Below are 21,627 nucleotides of genomic sequence, written 5' to 3'. Positions count from 1 at the left end.
CAACATATATATCTACGTGTATGTGTGTGTGTGTGGTTGCCAGTTTGTTTCAAATAACCTCCTTTGTGAAACTTTATTTTTGAAAACTAGACTTCTATACTTCTCAGAAGAATTATAAACAATGCTATAAGTTTACCAAATGAGTTCATTTTCCTAGGTATAGAGCAAAGTTGTCTTTTTGAACCACCTTGCAACTCAGTGGGCTCATGTCTTCAATTCTCAAGCTTGGAAGGTCGACAAAATGTATTACCTGTTGTCTCAATTACATTTAGTAAATGAAAGTGACTTCTCCATATTTTTTTTCACTTTTCATGATAGATTACCGGCTCATAAGTTCAAAATAGGCCAGTTTTTTCCCCAAAAGGGAGGAAGGCAGGTTAGCATGCATTTGACTTTAAATGAAAGAATTATAAAAGCTTATATTGTTTATTATAAATATTTTTGGAATTTACTTCATAGCACAACATAGCTTACCTTATCCTGACTACTACAGAAATATTCTCTGATTTTTTTGACTATATATAAGTACAGGAAAATGTTGATTGATAGTAGCAAATATATCTAATACTTGTCATTTCACATATTTCCTACATTTTTTCTTTATTTTCTACTGTGTGCATGGCACTAAGCTAGGCACAGATGTGCCATATTAGAAACTGGCCTCTATGTGAAATTACACATTTTGTAAGTACCTAAAAAAATTTTTCCCTGATACTGTGATGTATTTCATATATATATATATATTTTGGTACAGATGTGAGAGTGGCACAATCATAATGCCCATTTTATAGATAGTTAACAGAAGCATGAATAGCAGCAGAGCATTGTCTGATAGAGCACTGGAAGGTGAGAGGACGGCGCAAAAAAGACCAGGTAGGGTTCCCCTCTGCTGTACAAAGAGTCGCTGGGAGGTGGAATGGACTTGACTGCACTGACAGCAAAAATACAGAAGCACATAAAGACTGAAAGACTAGCCCCAAAATGATAATGGAAGAGAATCTAAGTCCCTTTTCCTGACCTTCACATGCTTTCCTATTTTTCAACTTGTGTAAGTTCATTCTCTGGTATACATTTGACATTTGGGAAATGAGAGAAAATCATCTCTCCTGGGAGCAAAATGACATTGATAAACTTGGCAGAGACTTGATTGCCATTTTCCCAATTTGAAAGATTTTCCCTTCTGACACAGAAAATGCAGTAGTTATAAATGAAAAAAAAAAGGCAAAAAACTTAAAAGAAAATTTCTTCAAAGCAAGAAATAGATTTTTACTAAAAACAAGAAGAATCACAGAAATATAAGGTCATCAAAATTACTCAGAAAAAACAGAGGATTTTCTTTTTTCTTTATTTTTTTTATAAACAAATCTGAGTTGTCTCTAAAGGTATAATTAACTGAGATGGAAAGGGAACACTGCACCAAGCTACAAGTAGGTCAGCTCATTTGAGGTTCTTGGCTGCATGGGCTCTGACAGCTGGCTGAATATTTCTATATATATATATAGAAGATATACAGGTTCTAGTGATTTATTGGTCTTTCTTTCCCTAATGCCTGTTATATAAAAACATGGAATAGAAAACCTATAGTTTTTCCTTCTTGCTTAGGAAAAACCTACACTGGGGACTTGAGTGTAATTATGAAATGGAGTTAGCTGTACCCAAGTGCATGAAGCACATTGCTAATTACACTTAAACACAGAGGAACTGTGATTGATGATAAAGAGTTTGGTACTTTCTGGCCATATAAACATTTTATCTAAATTTTACTTCATATTCGTACATCAATTAACTTTTAACATCTTAAAAATTAAATTTAGCTCCCTTCTCACTAAACACCCAACGGAAACGTCAATTTAAACACAGAAATATTGTCATCCTCCTCTTAAAAAATCCTCCTTAAATTTTGCAAGTAGCAAAATTCTAGAAAAGTCAAAGTGACCTGTTTTCAGACATGCTTGATTCATGAGACTCATTGTCCCATTTCACGGCCATCCAGAACAATTCATCACACGTGCCTCCCTAAGTAACCCATTATTTGCAATATTCTGCTGGGAAAGCATGCTTAATTTTATCCTTTATTTTGGAAAACTAAATCCTGTACCCTAAACATATTTGTAATATTTTATCTCTGAACCTTTGCTTATAAATTTTGAGTATTTTGTACTATGTCTAGTATCCTATTCTTGTCACTCTTCCTCCAAGAAACATCGCAGTCCACTTCTACTCAGCAGCTTATCTCTTCTTTTCCTTGTGTCATATCAGTCTTTGCAGACCCAGCTCATGTGAAACTACTACCATCTCCTTCCTACCCCAAACCTCTGCAAATGGGCTTCTGCTCCCATCACCCACCAATGATATAGATGATTTTATTGCTAAAGCCAATGAAAAATATGGCCCACATATTATTAAAATTGGCCAGAGGTAAGACTATTATACTCTATATCTCATTCATTACTGTTTCCTTAAATGATCTCCAAGAAATGAGATTTGACCTCTCCTTTTTCTTCTTTCAGAACCCTTATTCCCCAGCCAATTTCTCCAGAGAAGCTGCAAATAATCTCTTCTCCACATTTCCTTACTCTCTCTGAAATAGTTACATAAAAACTATAGGCTGACGACTATAAAATTTATACATTCAAAAAAAATAAACATACACACACTTTTATTAGCACTTAATCATCATTGTCTCATGTACATATCAAACTCAACACATTAATCATTGAGTTCATATTCAAAAAACACTTATAACAGACCCTGGCACATAGTAAACAAATATATGTTAAATTAAAATAAATTTTGCATAGTGAAGAGTTTAAAAGTATGAATTTTACAGTCAGCCACTTCAAACTTGAATACTAGCTTTAATGAGTATGATATCATAATACTTGCTTCATACTGTTACAGTCTTTATGAAGATTAAATAAAATACTTATCATACTGGACAGCAAACAGAACGTGCTTAGATATGTTATTATTGTTGTTAATTGCATTTTTAAACAAACTCTATGTTCTATTTAATTTTCTCCATGATGTCCTTGAAATCTATCCCCATTGTATCATTCTCACTAACACTGCTTTAGTTCAGGCCCTTATAATTTCTTGCTTGTATTGTTGAACTATCCTTCTAATAAAATCCTCACCTTTCAAGTTCAGTTCTCGAAAATTCCATGAAAACATTCTTCTAAAAAACAAAATTAGTCATAGCAATTCTCATTTTAAATTCATTCACGGTTTTGCATATCTTTACTGAATACTTTTAAACTCCTGAGTAAAACATTCAAGATTTTCTTCTACTTCTCCAGATTTACCTCTCATCACTATGCTCTTACAGTCTCTGCTACAAACATACTCAATCACTTTTAGTACCTCTGATGGATCATGCTCACTGTCATGTTTGGGCCTTTTGACATGAAGTACTTTCTGTCCTGCCTGAAGTTTATGTTGGTTTGCAAAGGACATTATTTTCTTTCAAAATTCAGACAAGGCAAGCCCCAATATTTTTCTGATCCTCCAACCTGATTTTCTTAACCCCTTTTCTACACTTCCATAGTTTTCTGAGTATTTCTCTATCATAGTACATAGTAGTCTATAGTCTATATTTTAATCATCAGTTCACTTGTCAGAAGCGCAGGAAACATGATCGTCTTTGTATTCTTCAATCCCAGCCTAGTGCCTGGCGCATCATAAGGCAGTAAGAATCATGACAGGATATGAGATAAGTGATATAGAATCTAAGCATCATCAATTTTAATCTAAGATCTTTGAGGGCAAGAATTATATATTAAACTTCCTTGTATCTTTATGGCATATAAGTCAATAATGACTTATTAATATTTGTAACTTTTCTTTGCTATTTGTAAATCATTTATTATTTCTTTGTCTTTTCCACGACACTGAGGTCTAGCAGGTTGCAACAATGATACAGACCTGTGATGGCATCACAGGCTTAGGAAGTGGATTCAGGGAAAATGTCAGTCCATTTCTCTCAAGAATGTTGCAATAACGCCTTCTAGTGTTTGTCTTACTATCACTGATCCTTCCAACCACAAACAATACCACATTGGGCTGAACCAAAGAAAAGTTGCCAAAAGGAATTGTTGTTGCTTGGGGAACTATGGAAATTGATCAACAAGAATATTGACAAATTTAAATACCACATAAATTTTATTAGGTTCTTCAAAAAGCTTATTCTGATATCCTATCTAGTTGATACACGTCAGTTTTTAATTCTGGATCTAGCAAGACTTAAAGGTATTAAACAAAATATCCAAGATATTCTAAAAAGTTTCTGTAAATTTTATAAGTGGGTTTACCCATAGCAAATTACTTGTCAGGAATCTCCCAAACCTTGTCTCTACAGGCCAGGAAAATATAATTGAAGGAGAACAAATAAGAAGCAGATAGGACGGGTTTTAGAAGTAGCATCACACAGGATCTGTCTGAAAGAGCAAGAAATTACCCAAAAAACTAATTTAAAATTGTCAAGTGACTTTTGTTCTTTAAAGGCAGCAATTTCCTTACAATTGTCCAAAGATATGGAATTAATGTGGCTCCAAATATGACCCTTTCCTGCCCTCACTATAGAAAATAAAATTATTTTCAAGGATATTTTAAGAAAAAATGTCCCTATATGAATTTAAACTTTCAAAATATTTACTGTCTAAAGGGGCCATGAAAATCATTCTGTCCACTATAAATATTCTCTAACTTCTCTAACTCAGGTGTCAGTAAACTATGACCCATAGGCCAAATCTGGTACATTGCTTGCTTTTATAAATAAAGTCTACTGGACCACAGCCATATCTATTCCTTTGTATTATTTCTCACTATGATGGGAGAGTTGAGTAGTTGCAGAGATCATACGACTCTCAAAACCTGAAATATTTACTGCCTGGCACTTAGAAAAAAAGTTTGCTGACTCTTGATGAGATCAAATTAGAAGAAAGTCTTCCTAAGCTACAACAGTCACCTAATATAGATTTCCAAATATTTTGACATGGATATGCATGCACACGCACACATACACATAAATGCACACACATATATATACGTGTATGTATAGTATTTTTGTGTGTGTGTATGAGGAAGATCGGCCCTGAGCTAACATCTGCCAATCCTTCTCTTTTCCTTTTTTTGCTGAAGAAGACTGGCCCTGGGCTAACATCCATGCCCATCTTCCTCTACTTTATATGGGACGCCACCACAGCATGGCCTGACAAGCGGCGCGTCAGTGCGTGCCTGGGATCCGAACCAGCGAATCCCAGGCCTCTGCAGTGGAGCGCACGCACCCAACCGCTTGTGCCACCGGGCCGGGCCCCTATAGTATTTTTTTTTAAGCTGGCCACATCCAACAAATTTTACCATGACATAATAAATCTTTAGTGTCCTTTAATAATACTGAAGAAGAAAGCCACATGAGATATTCAGGGACTGACTCATATTTGGATAGGTGACATGGCAGAAATACCTCAGCTTATAAAATTGTGAAGCTCATATTTGGTCAGTGCAAGAAGAGGATTAGATAATTTAGCCTAAGAATATGTTTTCAAAATAGGTAGGGATAAGGTCAACTTAGGAGAGTAGGAAAAGGGAAAATGAAATACAGGGGAATATCAGACCAAGACGGAATAACAGAACCTGAAACCTGAACAGGAACAGTGCTCTTCAGCCTGAAAAATTTTTTAAAAATGGACAAGATATATGCAAGAATGGGTCTCAGCAAATTGCATATCAGATAACAAAGAACTATAACCATTGGGAGGTAAAAACCAAAGGAAGTGAGCCCAACAATTTTCATAGCTTGCCTGCAGAAAGCTGTCTGATTATTGTGCAGGAAGGGCAAACACAGGCTAGCTCAGCAGTCTGCATGAGTTGTGGACTGGGGCTGGGCTTTCAAGGAGACTAATGTGGCTAGAGCCCCAAGGCAGAGTATTGGCGGGGAGATAACTGCACAGAGAGAGAACTCTGAAGAGTTTTGAAGGTTCCCTTCTTAGTATTCAGTTGAATACTTGATCAGCTCATATATATGAGGAAACTACCCAAGGCTGAGGGGAAACCAAAAAACCAAGAGGAAGAGAGGGAAAATCTCCTTGAACTTACCAAATGCAGTAACTGAGGGCTGTTCCCACTAGCCAGAGTAGAAACTCTCATAATTTGTTAACATCGGGTAAAGTATTCAGAAGGATTTCATTTACTAATAGAGGAAAATTAGCCCTATACCAAACACTGCTCTGGTCTGACCTAAAAATGCTTAAAAGCAAGAATGTAAAGATTTAGGGTAAAGCAATAAGGAGAAATAATAATCATTTGAAAATTACCCAGAAATAAACATATGAGAATTAGTAAACATGGACACTAAAGTAGTTCTTAAAACTGTTTTCATGTTGAAAAGTAAGAGGAAAGATTGCACATGTTAAATAGAAACATGGTAAATATGACTAAAGACACAAATCAAAATTTTAGAGATGAAAATTATAATGTGATAGATAAAAAATTACTCCAGATAGGAATATCAATGAATTTGAAGGCACTGGAATAGAAACTACCAAAAATGAAACACAGAGGGAAAAAAGGCTGAAAAATAAGAGAACCAAAAGTGGGGGAAATGCAGAAAAGTATTTAAATAATGATCAAATTTTTCCCAAATTGTATGAAAAGCAAAAACCTACAGAAAGAAAAGCTAATGAATCACAAGTACAAGAAAAATAAAGAAAACTAAACAAAGGCACATCATAATCCAATTACTTACTCAGTGATAAGGAGAATATCTTATAGTTTTCAGTGTACAAGTCTTTCATCTCCTTGGTTAAATTTATTCCTAGGTATTTTACTTTTTTATGCAATTGTAAAAGGGAGTTTTTAACTTTCTCTTTCTGATAGTTTGTTATTGGTGTATAGAATGCAATTTTATATTTATATTTAATATTTATATTTTTATATTGATTTTGTATCCTGCAACTTTTCTGTATTTGTTGATTAGTTCTAACAGTTTTCTGGTTGAGTCTTCAGGGTTTTCTGTATATAATATCATGTCATCTGCAACAAGTGACAGTTTAACTTTTGTCTTTCCAATTTGGATGCAATTTATTTCTTTTTATTGCCTAATTGCTCTGGCTAGGACTTCCAATACTCTGTTGAATAAAAGTGGTGAGTGTGCGTATCCTTGTCTTGTACCTGATCTTAAAGGAAAAGCTTTTAGCTTTTCATCATTGAGTAGGATGTTAGCAGTGGGTTTGTCACATATGCCTTTATTGTGTTGAGGTACGTTCCCTCTATATACACTTTGTTGAGAGTTTTTAATTATAAATGGATGTTGAATTTTGTCCAATGCTTTTTCTGCATCTATTGAGATGATCATATGATTTTTACCCTTCATTTTGTTAATGTGGTGTATTACATTGGTTGATTTGCAGATATTAAACCATCCTTGCATTCCTGAAATAAATCCCTCTTGATCATAGTATATGATCCTTTTAATGTATTGTTGAATTCAGTTTGCTAATATTTTGTTGAGAATTTTTGCATCTATGTTCCTCAGAGATATTGGCCTGTAATTTTCTTTGCTTGTGGTGTCCTTGTCTGGTGTTGTTATTAGGGTAATGCCAACCTCATAAAATGAGTTTGGACATGTTCTCTCCTTTTCTATTTTTTTGGAAGAATTTGAGAAGTATTGGTATTAATTCTTCTTTGAATGTTAGGTATAATTCACCAACGAAGCATCTTGTCCTGGACTTTTGTTTGTTGGGAGGTTTTTGATTATTGATTCAATCTCCTTCCCAGTAAATGGTTTGTTCAGATTTTCTATTTCTTCATGATTTAGTCTTGGAAGTTTGTATGTTTTTAGGAGTTTAGGAGTTTATCCATTTCTTTTTTTTTTTTTTAAAGATTTTATTTATTCATTTTTTTCCCCCCAAAGCCCCAGTAGATAGTTGTATGTCATAGGTTCACATCCTTCTAGTTGCTGTACGTGGGACTCGGTCTCGCCTTGGACGGAGAAGTGGTGCCTCGGGGCGCGCCCGGGATCCGAACCCGGGCCGCCAGCATCAGAGCGCGCGCACTTAACCGCTAAGCCACGGAGCCGGCCCTATCCATTTCTTTTAGATTGTCCAATTTGTTGGCATATAGTTATTCACAATAGTTTCTTATGATCCTTTCTATTTCTGTGGTATCAATTGTAATGTCTCCTCTTTTATTTTTATTTATTTGAGCCTTCTCTTTATTTCTTGGTGAGACTAAAGTTTTGTCAATTTTGTTTTTCTTCTCAAAGAACCAGCTGTTGGTTTCATTAATGTTTCTACTATTTTTTAGTTTCTATTTGATTTATTTCTCTCTGATCTTTATTATTTTCTTTCTTCTACTAACTCTGGGCTTCAGTGTACTTGTTTTTCTACTTCCTTGAGGTGTAAAATTATGTTGTTCATTTGAGATTTTTCTTATTTCTTGAGTTAGGTGTTTATCACAATGATCTTCCCTCTTAAAACTTCTTTTTGCTGCATCCCATAAGTTTTGTTGTGTTGTCTTTTAAGACTAAAAGACAATGAGGAAAGAAATTGAAGAAAACGCAAATAAATGGAAAGATATTCTGTGCTTATGGACTGGAAGAATCAATATCGTTAAAATGTCCATACTACCCAAAGCAGTCTACAGATTCAAGGCAATCCTTATCAAAATTCCAATGACGTTTTACACAGAAAAAGAACAAATAATCCAAAAATTTGTATAGAACCAAAAAGACCCTGAATAGATGAAGCAATCTTGAGAAGAAACAAAGATGGAGGCATTATGCTTCCTGATTTCAAACTATATTACAAAGCTATAGTAATTAAAACAGTATGGTATTGGCATAAAAACAGACACATAGATCAACAGAATAGAATGGAGATCCAAGAAATAAACCTACCCTTACATCATCAATTAATTTATGATAAAGAAGCCAAACATATACAATGGGGAAAGGACAGTCTCTTCAGTAAACAGCATTGGGAAAACTGGACAACCACATTCAATAGAAGGAAACTGAACCACTATCTTACACCCTACGCAAAAATTAACTCAAAATGGATTAAAGACTTGAACGTAAGACCTAAAATCATAAAACTTCTAGTAAAAAAGATAGGTAATAAGCTCCTTGACGTTGGTTTTGATGATGATCCTTTAGATCTGACTCCAATAGCGAAGGCAACAAAAGCAAAAATAAATAAGTGGGACTGTATCAAACTAAAATTTTCTATACAACAAAGGAAATCCTCAATAAATGAAAAGGCAATCTAATGAATGGGAGAAAATATTTGCAAATCATTTATCTCATAAGGGGTTAATATTCAAAATGTATAAGAACCCATACAAGTCAATAGCAAAAAACCAAACAATTCAATTAAAAAATGGGCAGAAGATCTGAGTAGATATTTATCCAAAGAAGACATACAGATGTCCAATAGGTACATGCAAAGTGCTCAACATCCCTAATCATCAGGGAAATACAAATCAAAACCAGAATGAGATATCACCTCACACCTGTTAGAATGGCTATTTTCAAAAAGACAAGAGATAACAAATATTGGTGAGGATGCGGTGAAAAGGGAACCCTTGTGCACTGTTGATGAGAATGTAAATTGGTGCAGCCATTATGGAAAGCAATATGGAGGTTCCTCAAAAAATTAAAAATAGAACTACCATATGATCCTGAAATTCCATTTTCTGACATTTATCCAAAAAAAATGAAAACAATAACTCAAAAAGATATATGCACCCCCATGTTCATTGCAGCATTATTTACAATAGCCAAGATATGGAAGCAACCTAAACACCTAAATGTCCATTGATGGATGAACGGATAAAGAAAATGTGATATGTAAATATATTGCAGTATTATTTAGTAATAAAAATGGACCTGAGGGCATTATACTAAGTGAAATAAGTTAGACAGAGAAAGACAAATACTGTATTATCTCACTTATATGTAGAACCTAAAAAACGAAAAAAACCCATAGATACAAAGAACAGATTGATGGTTGCCAGAGATGGGAGATTGGGGAGTGGGCAAAATGATTAAGGGAGTCAAAAGGTACAAACTTCTAGTTATGAAATAAATAAGTCATGGGGATGTAATGTACAGCATGGTGACTATAGTTAATAATACTGTATTGCATATTAAAAAATGGAGAGAAAGAAAATCTTAAAATAATCCCAAGAACAAAAAGACACATTCCATACACAGGAGATAAATTAAGAAATACAGCCAATTTCTGACCAGAAGACAATGAAGCAAAGTATCCAAGCCCTAATAAATTATATCAACTTAGGGAACTTTATCAAGCAAGAAATATCTCAAAAATATGGAAGGAGAAAGAAAAATTTTTTAGACACACAAAATCTGAAAGCATCTATCTTCAGCCATACTGCACTAAAAGAAATGATACAGCAAGTTTTTGAGCAGAAGGAAAGTGATACCAAATAGAAATCTGGAGCTACACAAACGAATGAAGAACATCATAAATGGTAACTGTGTGTAAATGGATAGTTTTTTTCCATATTATTTAAATTTCTTTAGAAGATAATGATTTAAAAGAAAAAAAGACAATGCTTTGCATGGTTTATCACATAAGTAGACATATAATGAATGACTACAATAGCAAAAAAAAACAGGAATATATTGTTCTAAGATTTTTATACTATGCATGAAGTATAATATCATATGAATGCAGGCTGTGATAAGTTGAAGATATATAACAAACCCTGAAACAACCACCAAAATATCACAGCAAAGTGTTAGAGATATGTGCTAATAAGTCAAAAAGGGAAGGAAATGAAAATATAAAAATTGGACAATTCATACAAAAGACATCAGAAAGAGAGGGAGAAAGAAACAAAGAACAGATGGGACAAATGAAAAGCTAATAGCAAGAATATAGATTTAAATCCAATCATTTCAAAAATGTCATTAAATATAAAGGTTTGAAGTCCCACTTAAAAGGCAGAGACCTTGATAATGAAAATAAAAGCAAGACAACTCTATACTCCTTAAGAGAAACCCGCATTAAATATAAAGTCACAAATAGATTTAAAATAAATAATGGAAGAGGTCTGCCATGCTAACACTAAATTAAAAGCTAAGGTGTCTCTATTGACGTCAGAGAAAACAGATTTCAGAGCAAATACTATTACTAAGGATAAAGAGGTTATTTACATCCTGATATAGGCAACAATTCATATGTGGGGATATATGAATCCAAAATTACACACATAACAGAACTTCATAATAAATTAAGCAGAACTGATATATTTGCAAAGAAAAATAGAAAATTCCACAGGTGTACTTAGAGATGTCAAAAAACATCTCAATAACTGATGGAACAATTAGAAAAAAAAATCAGTAAGGATATATGGAAGACCTGAAAAAACACTCTCAAAGAACCTTATGCAATTGACATTTATTGCACACTCCACCTCAAACCCAACAACAGCAGAAAATGAGTCTCAATATATATAAAAAGATCAAAATTATACAACCCTTATTTTCTACAATATTAAATTTTAAGGAATCATTAACAGAAAAATATCTGGAAAATCTCCAAATATTTGGAAACTTAAACAAGTAACATACAGATAAAAGATGAAATTAAAAGAGAAATTAAAAATTATTTTGAACTGCATGAAACTAAAAACACAATATATTAAAATTTGTAGAATGTTACTAAAGTGGTCAGTAGAGGACAATTTGTAACAATAAGCCCTATATTAGAAATGGATAGGGGCCGGCCTCGTGGCTTAGCGGTTAAGTGCGCACGCTCCGCTGCTGGCGGCCCAGGTTCGGATCCCGGGCGCGCACCGACGCACCGCTTCTCTGGCCATGCTGAGGCCATGTCCCACATACAGCAACTAGAAGGATGTGCAACTATGACATACAACTATCTACTGGGGCTTTGGGGGAAAAATAAATAAATAAATAATATTAAAAAAAATAAAAAAGAAATGGATAGAGGTCTCAAATCAATGACCTCAGCTTCCAACTTGAGAAGTTTTAAAAAAAGAAAAAGAAACAAAATGTAAGCAGAAAAACAAAGCTAGAAGAAGAAAGATCAGAGTGAAAATTAAAGAAAAAGAAAATCAAAAAGTAGACAAATTTAATCATACCAGAAGCTGATTCTTTCAGGAAATCAATTAAATTCACAATCCAAAAAAGGAGAGGACATCAATTAGAATGTCAGTAATGAGAGATGTGACATCATTACAAAATTTATATATATGCAGGTATATTATGCAAATAAATTTGACAACTTAGATAAATTCCTTGAAAGACACAGATCATCAAAGCTCATTCAAGAATAAATAGGAATTGCTCTGTAATATTAAATCTGTTACATTTCTTAAAAAGAGAACAAAACAAAACTTCCAACAAAACAATTTTGGACCTAGATGGCTTCTCTGGAGAATTCTTCCAAACATGTAAGAAAGAAATACTAATAAATCTACACAGAGTCTCCCTGAATAATGAAGGTAAGGAAATACTTGATTGATACAGAAAAGGCATTTGGTGAAATTCAACATCCATTCCTGATAAAATCTCAGAAAACTGAAGTAGAAAGGTACCCCATCAACCTGATAAAAGTATGTTTACACACAACCTACAGCTAGCACCATATCTGATGGAGAAATACTAATGGCATTCACCCTGAGATCAGATACAAGACAAGGATGTCCATGTTCTTCACTTCTCTTCAACATTGTCTTGGAGTTTCCATTCAGTGAAATGGGGAAAATTAAGAAATAAAAACATCCATATTAGAAAGGAAGAAGTAAAGATGTTGTTATTCACAGAAAAAAAGATCATCTATGTAGAAAATGCAATGGACCCTAGAAAAATACTATTAGAAACAATGAATGAGTTTAGCCAAGATTGCAAGATACATTATCAGTATATGAAAATCAATTATTTTTCTATATAAAAACAAGTTATAAAGTGAAATAAATAATAATACTATTTAAAATGGCATCAAAAGATGAAATACTTTAGAATGAACTTAACAAAAGATATATGAGACTTGTATACTGAAAGCTATAAAACATTGCTAAGAGAAATTTCCATGGATCAAAAACTTCAGTATTGTTTACATGTCAATTCCTGCCAGATTTATCTACAGATGCAATGCAATTCTAATCAAAATCCCAGCAGGCTTGTTTTTTAAATAAATTGACCAGCTGATTCTCAAGTATATTTGTGTATACATATGTGAATAATGACCTTGAACACACGAATCAACTTTTTTTTTTTATAATTTTATTTTATTATTTATTTACTTTATCACCCAAAGCCCCAGTAGATAGTTGTATGTCACAGCTGCACATCCTTCTAGTTGCTGTATGTGGTACGTGGCCTCAGCATGGCAGGAGAAGCAGTACATCGGTGCGCGCCCAAGATCCGAACCCAGGCCACCAGCCGCGGAGCACGCACACTTAACTGCTAAGCCACAGGGCCAGCCCTGAATCAACTTTTAAAAGAAGAACAGAGGGGCCGGCCCCGCGGTGTAGTGGTTAAGTGCACGCGCTCTGCTGCTGGCAGCCCAGGTTTGGATCCCAGGTGCGCACCAAGGCACCGCTTGTCAGGCCATGCTGTGGTGGCGTCCCATATAAAGTGGAGGAAGGTGGGCATGGATGTTAGCCCAGGGCCAGTCTTCCTCGGCAAAAAAAGAGGAGGATGGGCATGGATGTTCACTCAGGACTGATCTTCCTCACAAAAAAAAAAAAAAAGAACAGAGCTGGATGACACATACTTGCTGACTTCACATCATATTACATAGCTACTATAATCAAGATAGTTAGATGGTATTATCAAGATGGATGAATATACCTGTAGAAAGGAATATAGAGTTCAGAAGTAGATCTACACTTCCATTTTTGTCAATTAATATTTGGCAAGGTGTAAAGGCAATTCACTGGAGAAAGCAAAAAATTTTCTATAACAAATGGAGCTAGAAAAATTGTTAATCTGTACACAAAAAATGAATATAAGTTTCAATCCACACCTTGAGCCAAATACAAAATGTAAATCAAAATAGATAGCAGGTATAAATGTAAAAACTAAACTATAATGTTCTATAAGAAAAAATAGAAGAAATCTTTATGACCTTGAGTGGATAGTCTACTAGATAGCCTAAACTATTAGATAATTATCCATAGATATCTACATGCTAGATAATATATAGATTAGGTAGATCTAGTATTAAATTTCTTACATAAAACATTAAAGAACCATAATGAAATTAAAATTGGATAAATTTAACTTTATCAAATTTAAAAACTTTTGCTTGAGAAAGACACAAGAGAACGAGAAGACTAGCACAGACTGGGCGAAAATATTTGCGAATTACATATGTGGCAAAATATAAGTATTACATGCTTGTATCCAGACTACACAGAAAAACTCTCAAAACTCAACAAGAAAAGAAACAGATCAAATCAATGGACAAATAAAATTGGCAAAAGATTTAAGCACACACTCTGCTGAAGAGGATATATAGATAGTAAATAAGAACATGAAAAAATGTTCAGCATCATTAGCCATTAGGAAAATGCAAATAAGAGCAAGAAATAAATACCACTACGTATCTACTAGAAAGGCTAAAAGAAAAAATACTGACAATACCAAGTCCTCATGAGGATATGGAGAAACTGAGTTTCTCATACGCTTCTGGTATGAATGTAAAATGCTACAGCCACACGGGAAATCAGTTTGGTATTTTCTTATACGGTATAAACTTACCATGTCACCTAGCAATCATTCTCCTGGGTATTTCCCCTAGAAAAATGAAAGCATATGATCAAAGCAAAAAAACACTGCATAAGATTGTTCATAACAGCTTCATTTTAATAGGCAAAAACTGAAAAAATTCAAGTGGTTGAAAAAATAGTGGTACACATATCTGGTAGAATATTATTCAGCACTAAAAAAACTACTTGCAACAGCTTGGATGTATCTCAACAGCGCTATCCTGGGTGAAAAAGTTAATCTCAATAGGTTACATACTGTATTGTTCCATTTCTATAACGTTCTTAAAATGACAAAATTATAGTGATAAACAGATGAGTGTTTGTTAAGAGTTAGGGTTGAGGAAAGAGTTGGACTATAAAGGGATAATATAGGCAAGTTTCTCTGTGGTGACAGAACAATAATGGATCTTGATTGAGGTAGTGTTTACCCATGACATAATTTCATAGCATTATATACTGAATTTTTTAAAAAATTATTGCATTTATAAACTGGTGAAATCTGAATAATATATGCCTCATATTGTACCAAAGTCAATTTCCTGGTTATGATAAATGGATTATGTTGATATGAGTTGTTTTCATCTGGGAAGTTTGGCTAAGGAGTACATGGGAACTCTGTACTAGTTTTCAGCTTCTTGTGAGTCTAAAATTATTTCAAAATATTAACTGGACTGGAGATTTAATACCTAACATTACTCTCACTGCAGCACCCCATTTATTTATAATTTACCAACAACTACATTATTTTAAATCAGAAGCTCTATTGTTGACTTTTTCTTTTTAAATATTTTGGAAGTCAGCCTTCCAAACACATAAGACAAAACACACAATCATGCACACGTACACACTCACACGTATACACATTGCTAGTCAATAAAAGCCTTGTTTTAGCATATTGCATTATTTATTTTCCTTCCACACAAATAGTTTTAGATTTCCTTGAGCTGTTACTACAAACACATTTTCATCATTCATGGTTAAATTTGAGCATTCCTGACATTTCTACTCTTTTAAAGTCATATTGATTTAAACTCTGAGGCACATAACCATAGGATTATATGACATCTCTAGAGTTTAAGACTTATCATTCTTTATTTACAATGACTCACTATAGTTCAGTAGATTCCCTTGCTGGAAGTCTGTGTCTAAGATGTCTTTGGCAGTAATTGATTCCAGAATCAAATGCCAGATTTATATTTATTATTACCATGAAACCACTCATGATCATTGTGACTCCTATAACATGTTGGTTAATTTTTTCTGGCATATCATACTAACCTAGAATAATGAAAAGTGACAGCCTGTCTGGCTCAAAGTGATTGTTTTATCTCTCAATAAAGTGAAAAATAACAGTTGTTGCCACTGTAGCAAATTAGGTAATATACCAGAACCAAGGAGTTTGGATTAAACCAATGCTATAGGTCAAAGTTAGAAACGGCTGAGAGAATGGTGTGTCATATGTTATGACTTATTAATTAAATTGTAGCTAAAAATTCATTAGTAAATAACTGTTTATTATTAATTTCAAAGAAATCACAAGCCTGTTGAAATTTTTTTCAATGTTGTTTCATGACTGTATCAAACATTTTGCAAGTAGTTGAAATGGTGATTATTAAACTAGGTATTTGCATTTATGTCCAACAAGGAAAATGTATTAATATTTAAGTGTAGGATGATTATTTTTAATAAATATTAATAACATTAAGTATGAAATAAACCAAGGACCGATACCCAAACAAATGCATCTTGTAGTGTAGACATTGATTGTAGTATGAATTAAAAATTTCAAAGGCCTGGAATTCTAACCCTTGAGAGATGCTAGCATAGCTGAACTCAGGCATAATCTCTTCCATGTAGAGCTCCCATATGTCCTCCAACAGAAATAGGACTCCTGACTCTGCTCCCATGCCACTCTATTAGCACATGTTAAATTGTTTTGAAACTGTTTAATTACTTATCTTCCATACTTATTTGAGATTCCCTTGAGAAAAAAGATTTTGTGCTGTTTTGTTAATTGTTCATAGCATTTAGTGTAATTCCTGGGACAATGCAAGCACTGAAAAAAATTTTCTCTGAAATAAATAAATATACATGCAGAACTTGCCAATTGGGAGGAAACTAAAATAATCATTCTATAAGTAATTGAGGACTGTTAGAAGAGGTGTACTGAGGTCATTTTCTAATTAGTACATGTAGTCAGGGCAGTCAAACTGATTACAAGTTGATAGAATACATTATTTTAAAAAATGATTATGTGCAGAAACAAGGAAAATAAAGACAAACAGACGTCAAAATATGGAATAATTTATTACTTAAATATAAAGTCAGGAATACTTTTTCTCTCAGGTGTTAAACGCTGCAGGAGAATGTCCTCCAGTCTACTAAAAGCTAGATAATCTACAAAGTCACAGGTTTTGAGCCAGACAGACATCCGAGGTCACCAGATAACCATGCTAACTGAATTCCAAAGGTTGATGAGCCCCTCTGTGGAGCAGAGGAGCACAGTCTGATTCACCTTGGTCAGAGCACAGGAAGATGGGTCCACCATGGAAGAGGGTAAGAAGAAAACAGTTGATTTTTAATCTTAGAGTGAACTAGTATAACGTTTTAGAATCGTTGGGAGCCCTGAATGCAAAGTTAGTCTGCACCTTCTCATCATTTTTCTCCGGGGCCGCCAATAAGGCTCATGAGAAACAGTGGGTTCAGGGCTGGAGACTTGAGAGACAGCTGCTCTGCATGGTGCAAGTATGCAGGGCCTGCGAAGATTTGAAGGGAAACAGGAGAATCTGAGGATACCTAGAAGTACTTTAGACCTTACATTAATATAAAGTACTAGTAAGTACCAGGCAGGAGAGTCACCAGTACACTGACCTGTCTCTGCTACAGAGCGAAAAATAGCTGCTGTTGGCACAGGAGTGGGGAAGCAGCCTGGACCTTCACTGATAGCAGGCAGATGGAGGCTGCCACCATTGGAGGGACAGTAAATCCGCCAGCAGTAGACCTGGCAATGAATAGGGGAGCAGAGATTATTTGCCATCGTGGGAGAGAAAGACATGATGGGAAAGTCCCATCCCTGAGGTACAGGTGCACAGGGTCTATCTAACTAAGAATCAAGATTCCCACACTTCCACAATAAGATAACAAGCAACTGTAATCTATGCAAGGGGAGGGCAAGAATATAGAGTTAGCCACCCCCGTGATTCAGGCATGCTGAAATCTGAGGAGTGGGATTATTGAGATAAACTCTCTGGCACCGGAGTCTTCACACTAAGCTAAGGCAGTGGCCATCTATCGCTGCAGGAATTTGAAGCCTGTTTAGCACTAAAGGTAACTATCTGTTGTCAGCGCCATCGAGTGGATTCTGACCCTGTGTTCATCAGAGAGAACTCTGCTCAGTATTTTTGCACCATCCTCTCGCCTTCTGTTGCTATAAAGGTAACTATAGCAACAAGAATACTCCAATTTAGCTCAGCTATAGTCTAGAATGACTAAAACCTCACAGAATGGCATGACAAAAAAGAAGTATACTTATTTCTGGGCATAAATATTATTTATATTCCACTGTTCTTTTACACACAATGACTGGTATTCAATTTAAAAAAAACAAAACAGAAGAGACTTCCTCTTTTAGCTCCAACATATAAAGAGATTGGAAGTTGTCACTCTTGTCCTTGTAAGAAAACCTGAACAAATTGAAAATAAAGGACTTTTCTTTCACCCATCAGAAAACTGAGGTCACAGGACAATCCTAACGCTCAAAATTGGAACAGACAGGTACATGCAGAATCTCAACCAATAGCTGCTTACCTGGAACAAAAGCTGCTACACCCAGTAACTGGTAGTAACACTTTAGTGGTGATTTTGAGGAATTGCCATAGGCTGAGAGTGGAATAGCATGAGAGAAAAAAATTCATAGTGGTTTCAGTCTTGAGGGAGGGTCTGCACAATTTCATGGATTTAACTTCCTGGAGCCCCAAGAGATTCTCATGATGAAAATCCAAGAAAGATTTCCTTGTGGCTCTGGCACAGGAAGGGGAAGAATAATACTTGTGGAATAGCTTCAATGCCTTCTTCATAACAGAGGCCTACTCTCCAGGGAAAAAGACACAGCCTTATTCCACCTGGGGAAAGGGCATTTCTTCCATTCTAGCTCACTCTAGCCTTACGGGTGAAACGCTAACACTAGTGAAGATCACAGCCAGGAGATATTTTATCTCTTAAAATAATGAAATTTAATCAAAAGATTATAGAATGCTTCCCTGCCCCTACTCCTTACCACCAAACCAACAGAACTCCAATATAGTAATAGTGGATTACAGATGAAAGAACTATAAAACACAGACCCACTTGGAGGAGAAGTATTTAGGAAAGTCCAAAGTTAACAGGGGAGACAAAATTAATAAACTAATAAACTAGAGGAATGTTAAGCCCCTGGCAGTTATAGCCAAAGCAAACATTGCAAACCAGCTCATCTCCTAAACACTTTTATCTAAAACCTCATGCTAAAGGCCTAATTACCTCAGTTCCTATTACTCAGTAATTATGTTAGATTTCAACAATAAATTATAAGGCATCCTAAAAGGCAAGAAGAGGCAAACCAGACTCTGGTATGATGCAGATGTTAGAATATCATGAAAGTAAGTTAGAATATCATTAATATGTTATAAGCTCCAATGGAAAAATATACAAGAATATATAGTAATCTAAACAGAGATTGGGACTCTAGAAAAAAATCCAAAACACTGTAATAAAGTAAAAATAAATTAATTAAATGAAAAAGATTGTAACAGAAATGAAAAATGTCTTTGATGGGATTATAAGTAAGCTGGACGTGGCCAAGGAGAGAATCAGTGAGCTTGAAGATAGGTTAATAGAAACTTCCAAAATTGAAATGCAAAGAGGGAAAATGAAAGAAAAACAGTAACAACAGAACACCCAAAAACTGAGGGACGATTTCAAAAGCTGTAGTATACACGTAATTGGAATTCCGTAAGAGAGAAAATGGAGCAGAGGAAATGCTGGAAGTAATAATGGTTAAGAGTTTTCCAAAATTAATGACAGCCATCAAACTACAGATCTGCAAACCACAAAGAACACCAAGCAGAATATGTATCAAAAAAATGTGCATTAGGCAAATCACAATCAAACTTCAGAAAATCAAGGACAAAGGGAATGTCTTGAAAGAAACCAGAGAGGGGAAAAACCCACTCCACATATAGAGGAAAAAGGATAAGTATGACAGTGGAATTCTTGTCAAAAACCAGGCAAGCAAGAAGAGAGTAGATTTAAATATTCAGTGTTGAAGAAAAAAATATCAATTTAGAATTCCATGTCAAGAAAAATTATTTTTCAAAAATGAAGGATAATAAAGCCCTTCTCAGAAAAATTTAAAGAACTGGCTAGCAGACTTGCATAAAAAGAAATATTTTTAAAAAAAACATTGCCATGGAGAAAGAAAATGATATAGATCAGAAATTTGTATATATATAAAGAAAAAAAGAGAATTGGAGAATGAATAAATGAAGATAAATAAAATATTTTATTTCTCTTATTCTAAATTTATTGAAAAATAACTGTTTAAGGTGGTAATAATAAAAACATATTGGGAGTTTATAGCATGTACATAAAATGAAATGAATGACAGCAATGTCACAAAGAACATGAGGGTAAATTAGGAATACTATGTTATAGAGTACTTGCACTACATGTGAAGTAGTATTGTGTTATTTTAAGGTAGACATAGAGTAGTTAAAAATGTATATTGCAAAATCTAGGGCAATAGCTAAAAGTAATAAAATAAATATAATTGATATGCTAAAGGAACAGATAAAGAGAATCATAAAATTGTCAATTAAAACCAAAGAAAGCAGGGGGCGGAGTCAAGATGGCAGCGTAGGCAGACTCTGAACTCACCTCCTCCCGTGGACACAGCCAATTTACAACTACTCGTGGAAAAATTACCCCTGAGACAGAACTGAAAACTGCATAAGAGGAACTCCTGCAACAACGGACAATCCTAACTGAGGTGGAAGAGGCAGAGACTCCCTTCCGGAGAGGAAAAACGCCGCCTTCACAAACCGCCAGCTTCACGGCCGCCGGGAGCAGCTCACAGGTACGCAGCCTCCCTGGAGGCGCGGGGCCCTGAGCCGGGGAGCGCCCCCGCTGTGGGCATTTTGCAGACAGAGCACAATCGAGACCAGCGGCATAATATCTGACTTTGCCTGCTACTAAAGCATTGGGGAGCACCCCCAGAAAACCCGGTTCACAAAGAAACTAAAACTGGCTCTTAAAGGGCCCGGGCGCAAACTCACCCGTTTCAGAAAGCATCCTAAAATCACCAGAAAGAAAGGTGCACGGTGCTGTGGTGAAAAGAGACTCACCTAATAGGCCCTGAGTGCATCTCGGTGAGGGGTGAGACCTCTCCAGGGACTGGGACAGTGGCGGCGGCCATTGTTGTGGCCTGGTGTGGGCGTGCTGACGCAGACGCCATTGGAGTTCTCCCTGAGGCCTGCTAGCCCAGGGTCTGCCCCACATGCTAGAGCACCGATTTAATCCAGCTCAGCCAGGGCAGGCAGCCCACCCTAGAGACTGGCCCCAACCAACAACAAGCCCTCAAGCAACTTGTGGGCCTGCATAGATTGGTGACTGGATTCTCTGCAGCCTGGCAACTGAGCCTACTTGAGCGGGGCAGGGTGTGCGCAAGGAGTTGGTGGAGAGTGTGGGGCGGTGGCGGAGTGTGTGGGGCTCCCGCCATGGAGAGACTGGGTCTGCTTGGGGAGGTCGGGGCACGCACACGGGACAGGACTGTGTTGACTGTGTGTGTGGACCTGTGGGCAGCAGGGTTTGTCAGCTGCAGAAGACTTG

General features: G+C 35.5%; 1 protein-coding gene across 1 annotated transcript in view; it reads right to left on the bottom strand.

Annotated features, from left to right (window-relative positions):
- The window catches only part of LOC147914398 (uncharacterized), a 918,190-nt gene extending 896,954 nt beyond the window's left edge, over positions 1-21,236 (bottom strand). The window contains exon 1 of the mRNA XM_087444210.1: positions 21,144-21,236. Coding sequence (XP_087300336.1) covers positions 21,144-21,214 — 71 coding nt within the window. The 5' untranslated portion in view covers positions 21,215-21,236. The remainder of the gene's footprint in view (positions 1-21,143) is intronic.
- Between the last annotated feature and the right edge of the window lie 391 nt (positions 21,237-21,627).

This window comes from Ceratotherium simum, chromosome 20, assembly GCF_057802395.1.
Source record: "Ceratotherium simum simum isolate JZ-2026a chromosome 20, ASM5780239v1, whole genome shotgun sequence".
NCBI lineage: Eukaryota > Metazoa > Chordata > Mammalia > Perissodactyla > Rhinocerotidae > Ceratotherium > Ceratotherium simum.
The sequence above is the reverse complement of the archived record's forward strand: the minus strand, read 5'-3'. Positions and strand labels throughout refer to the sequence as shown.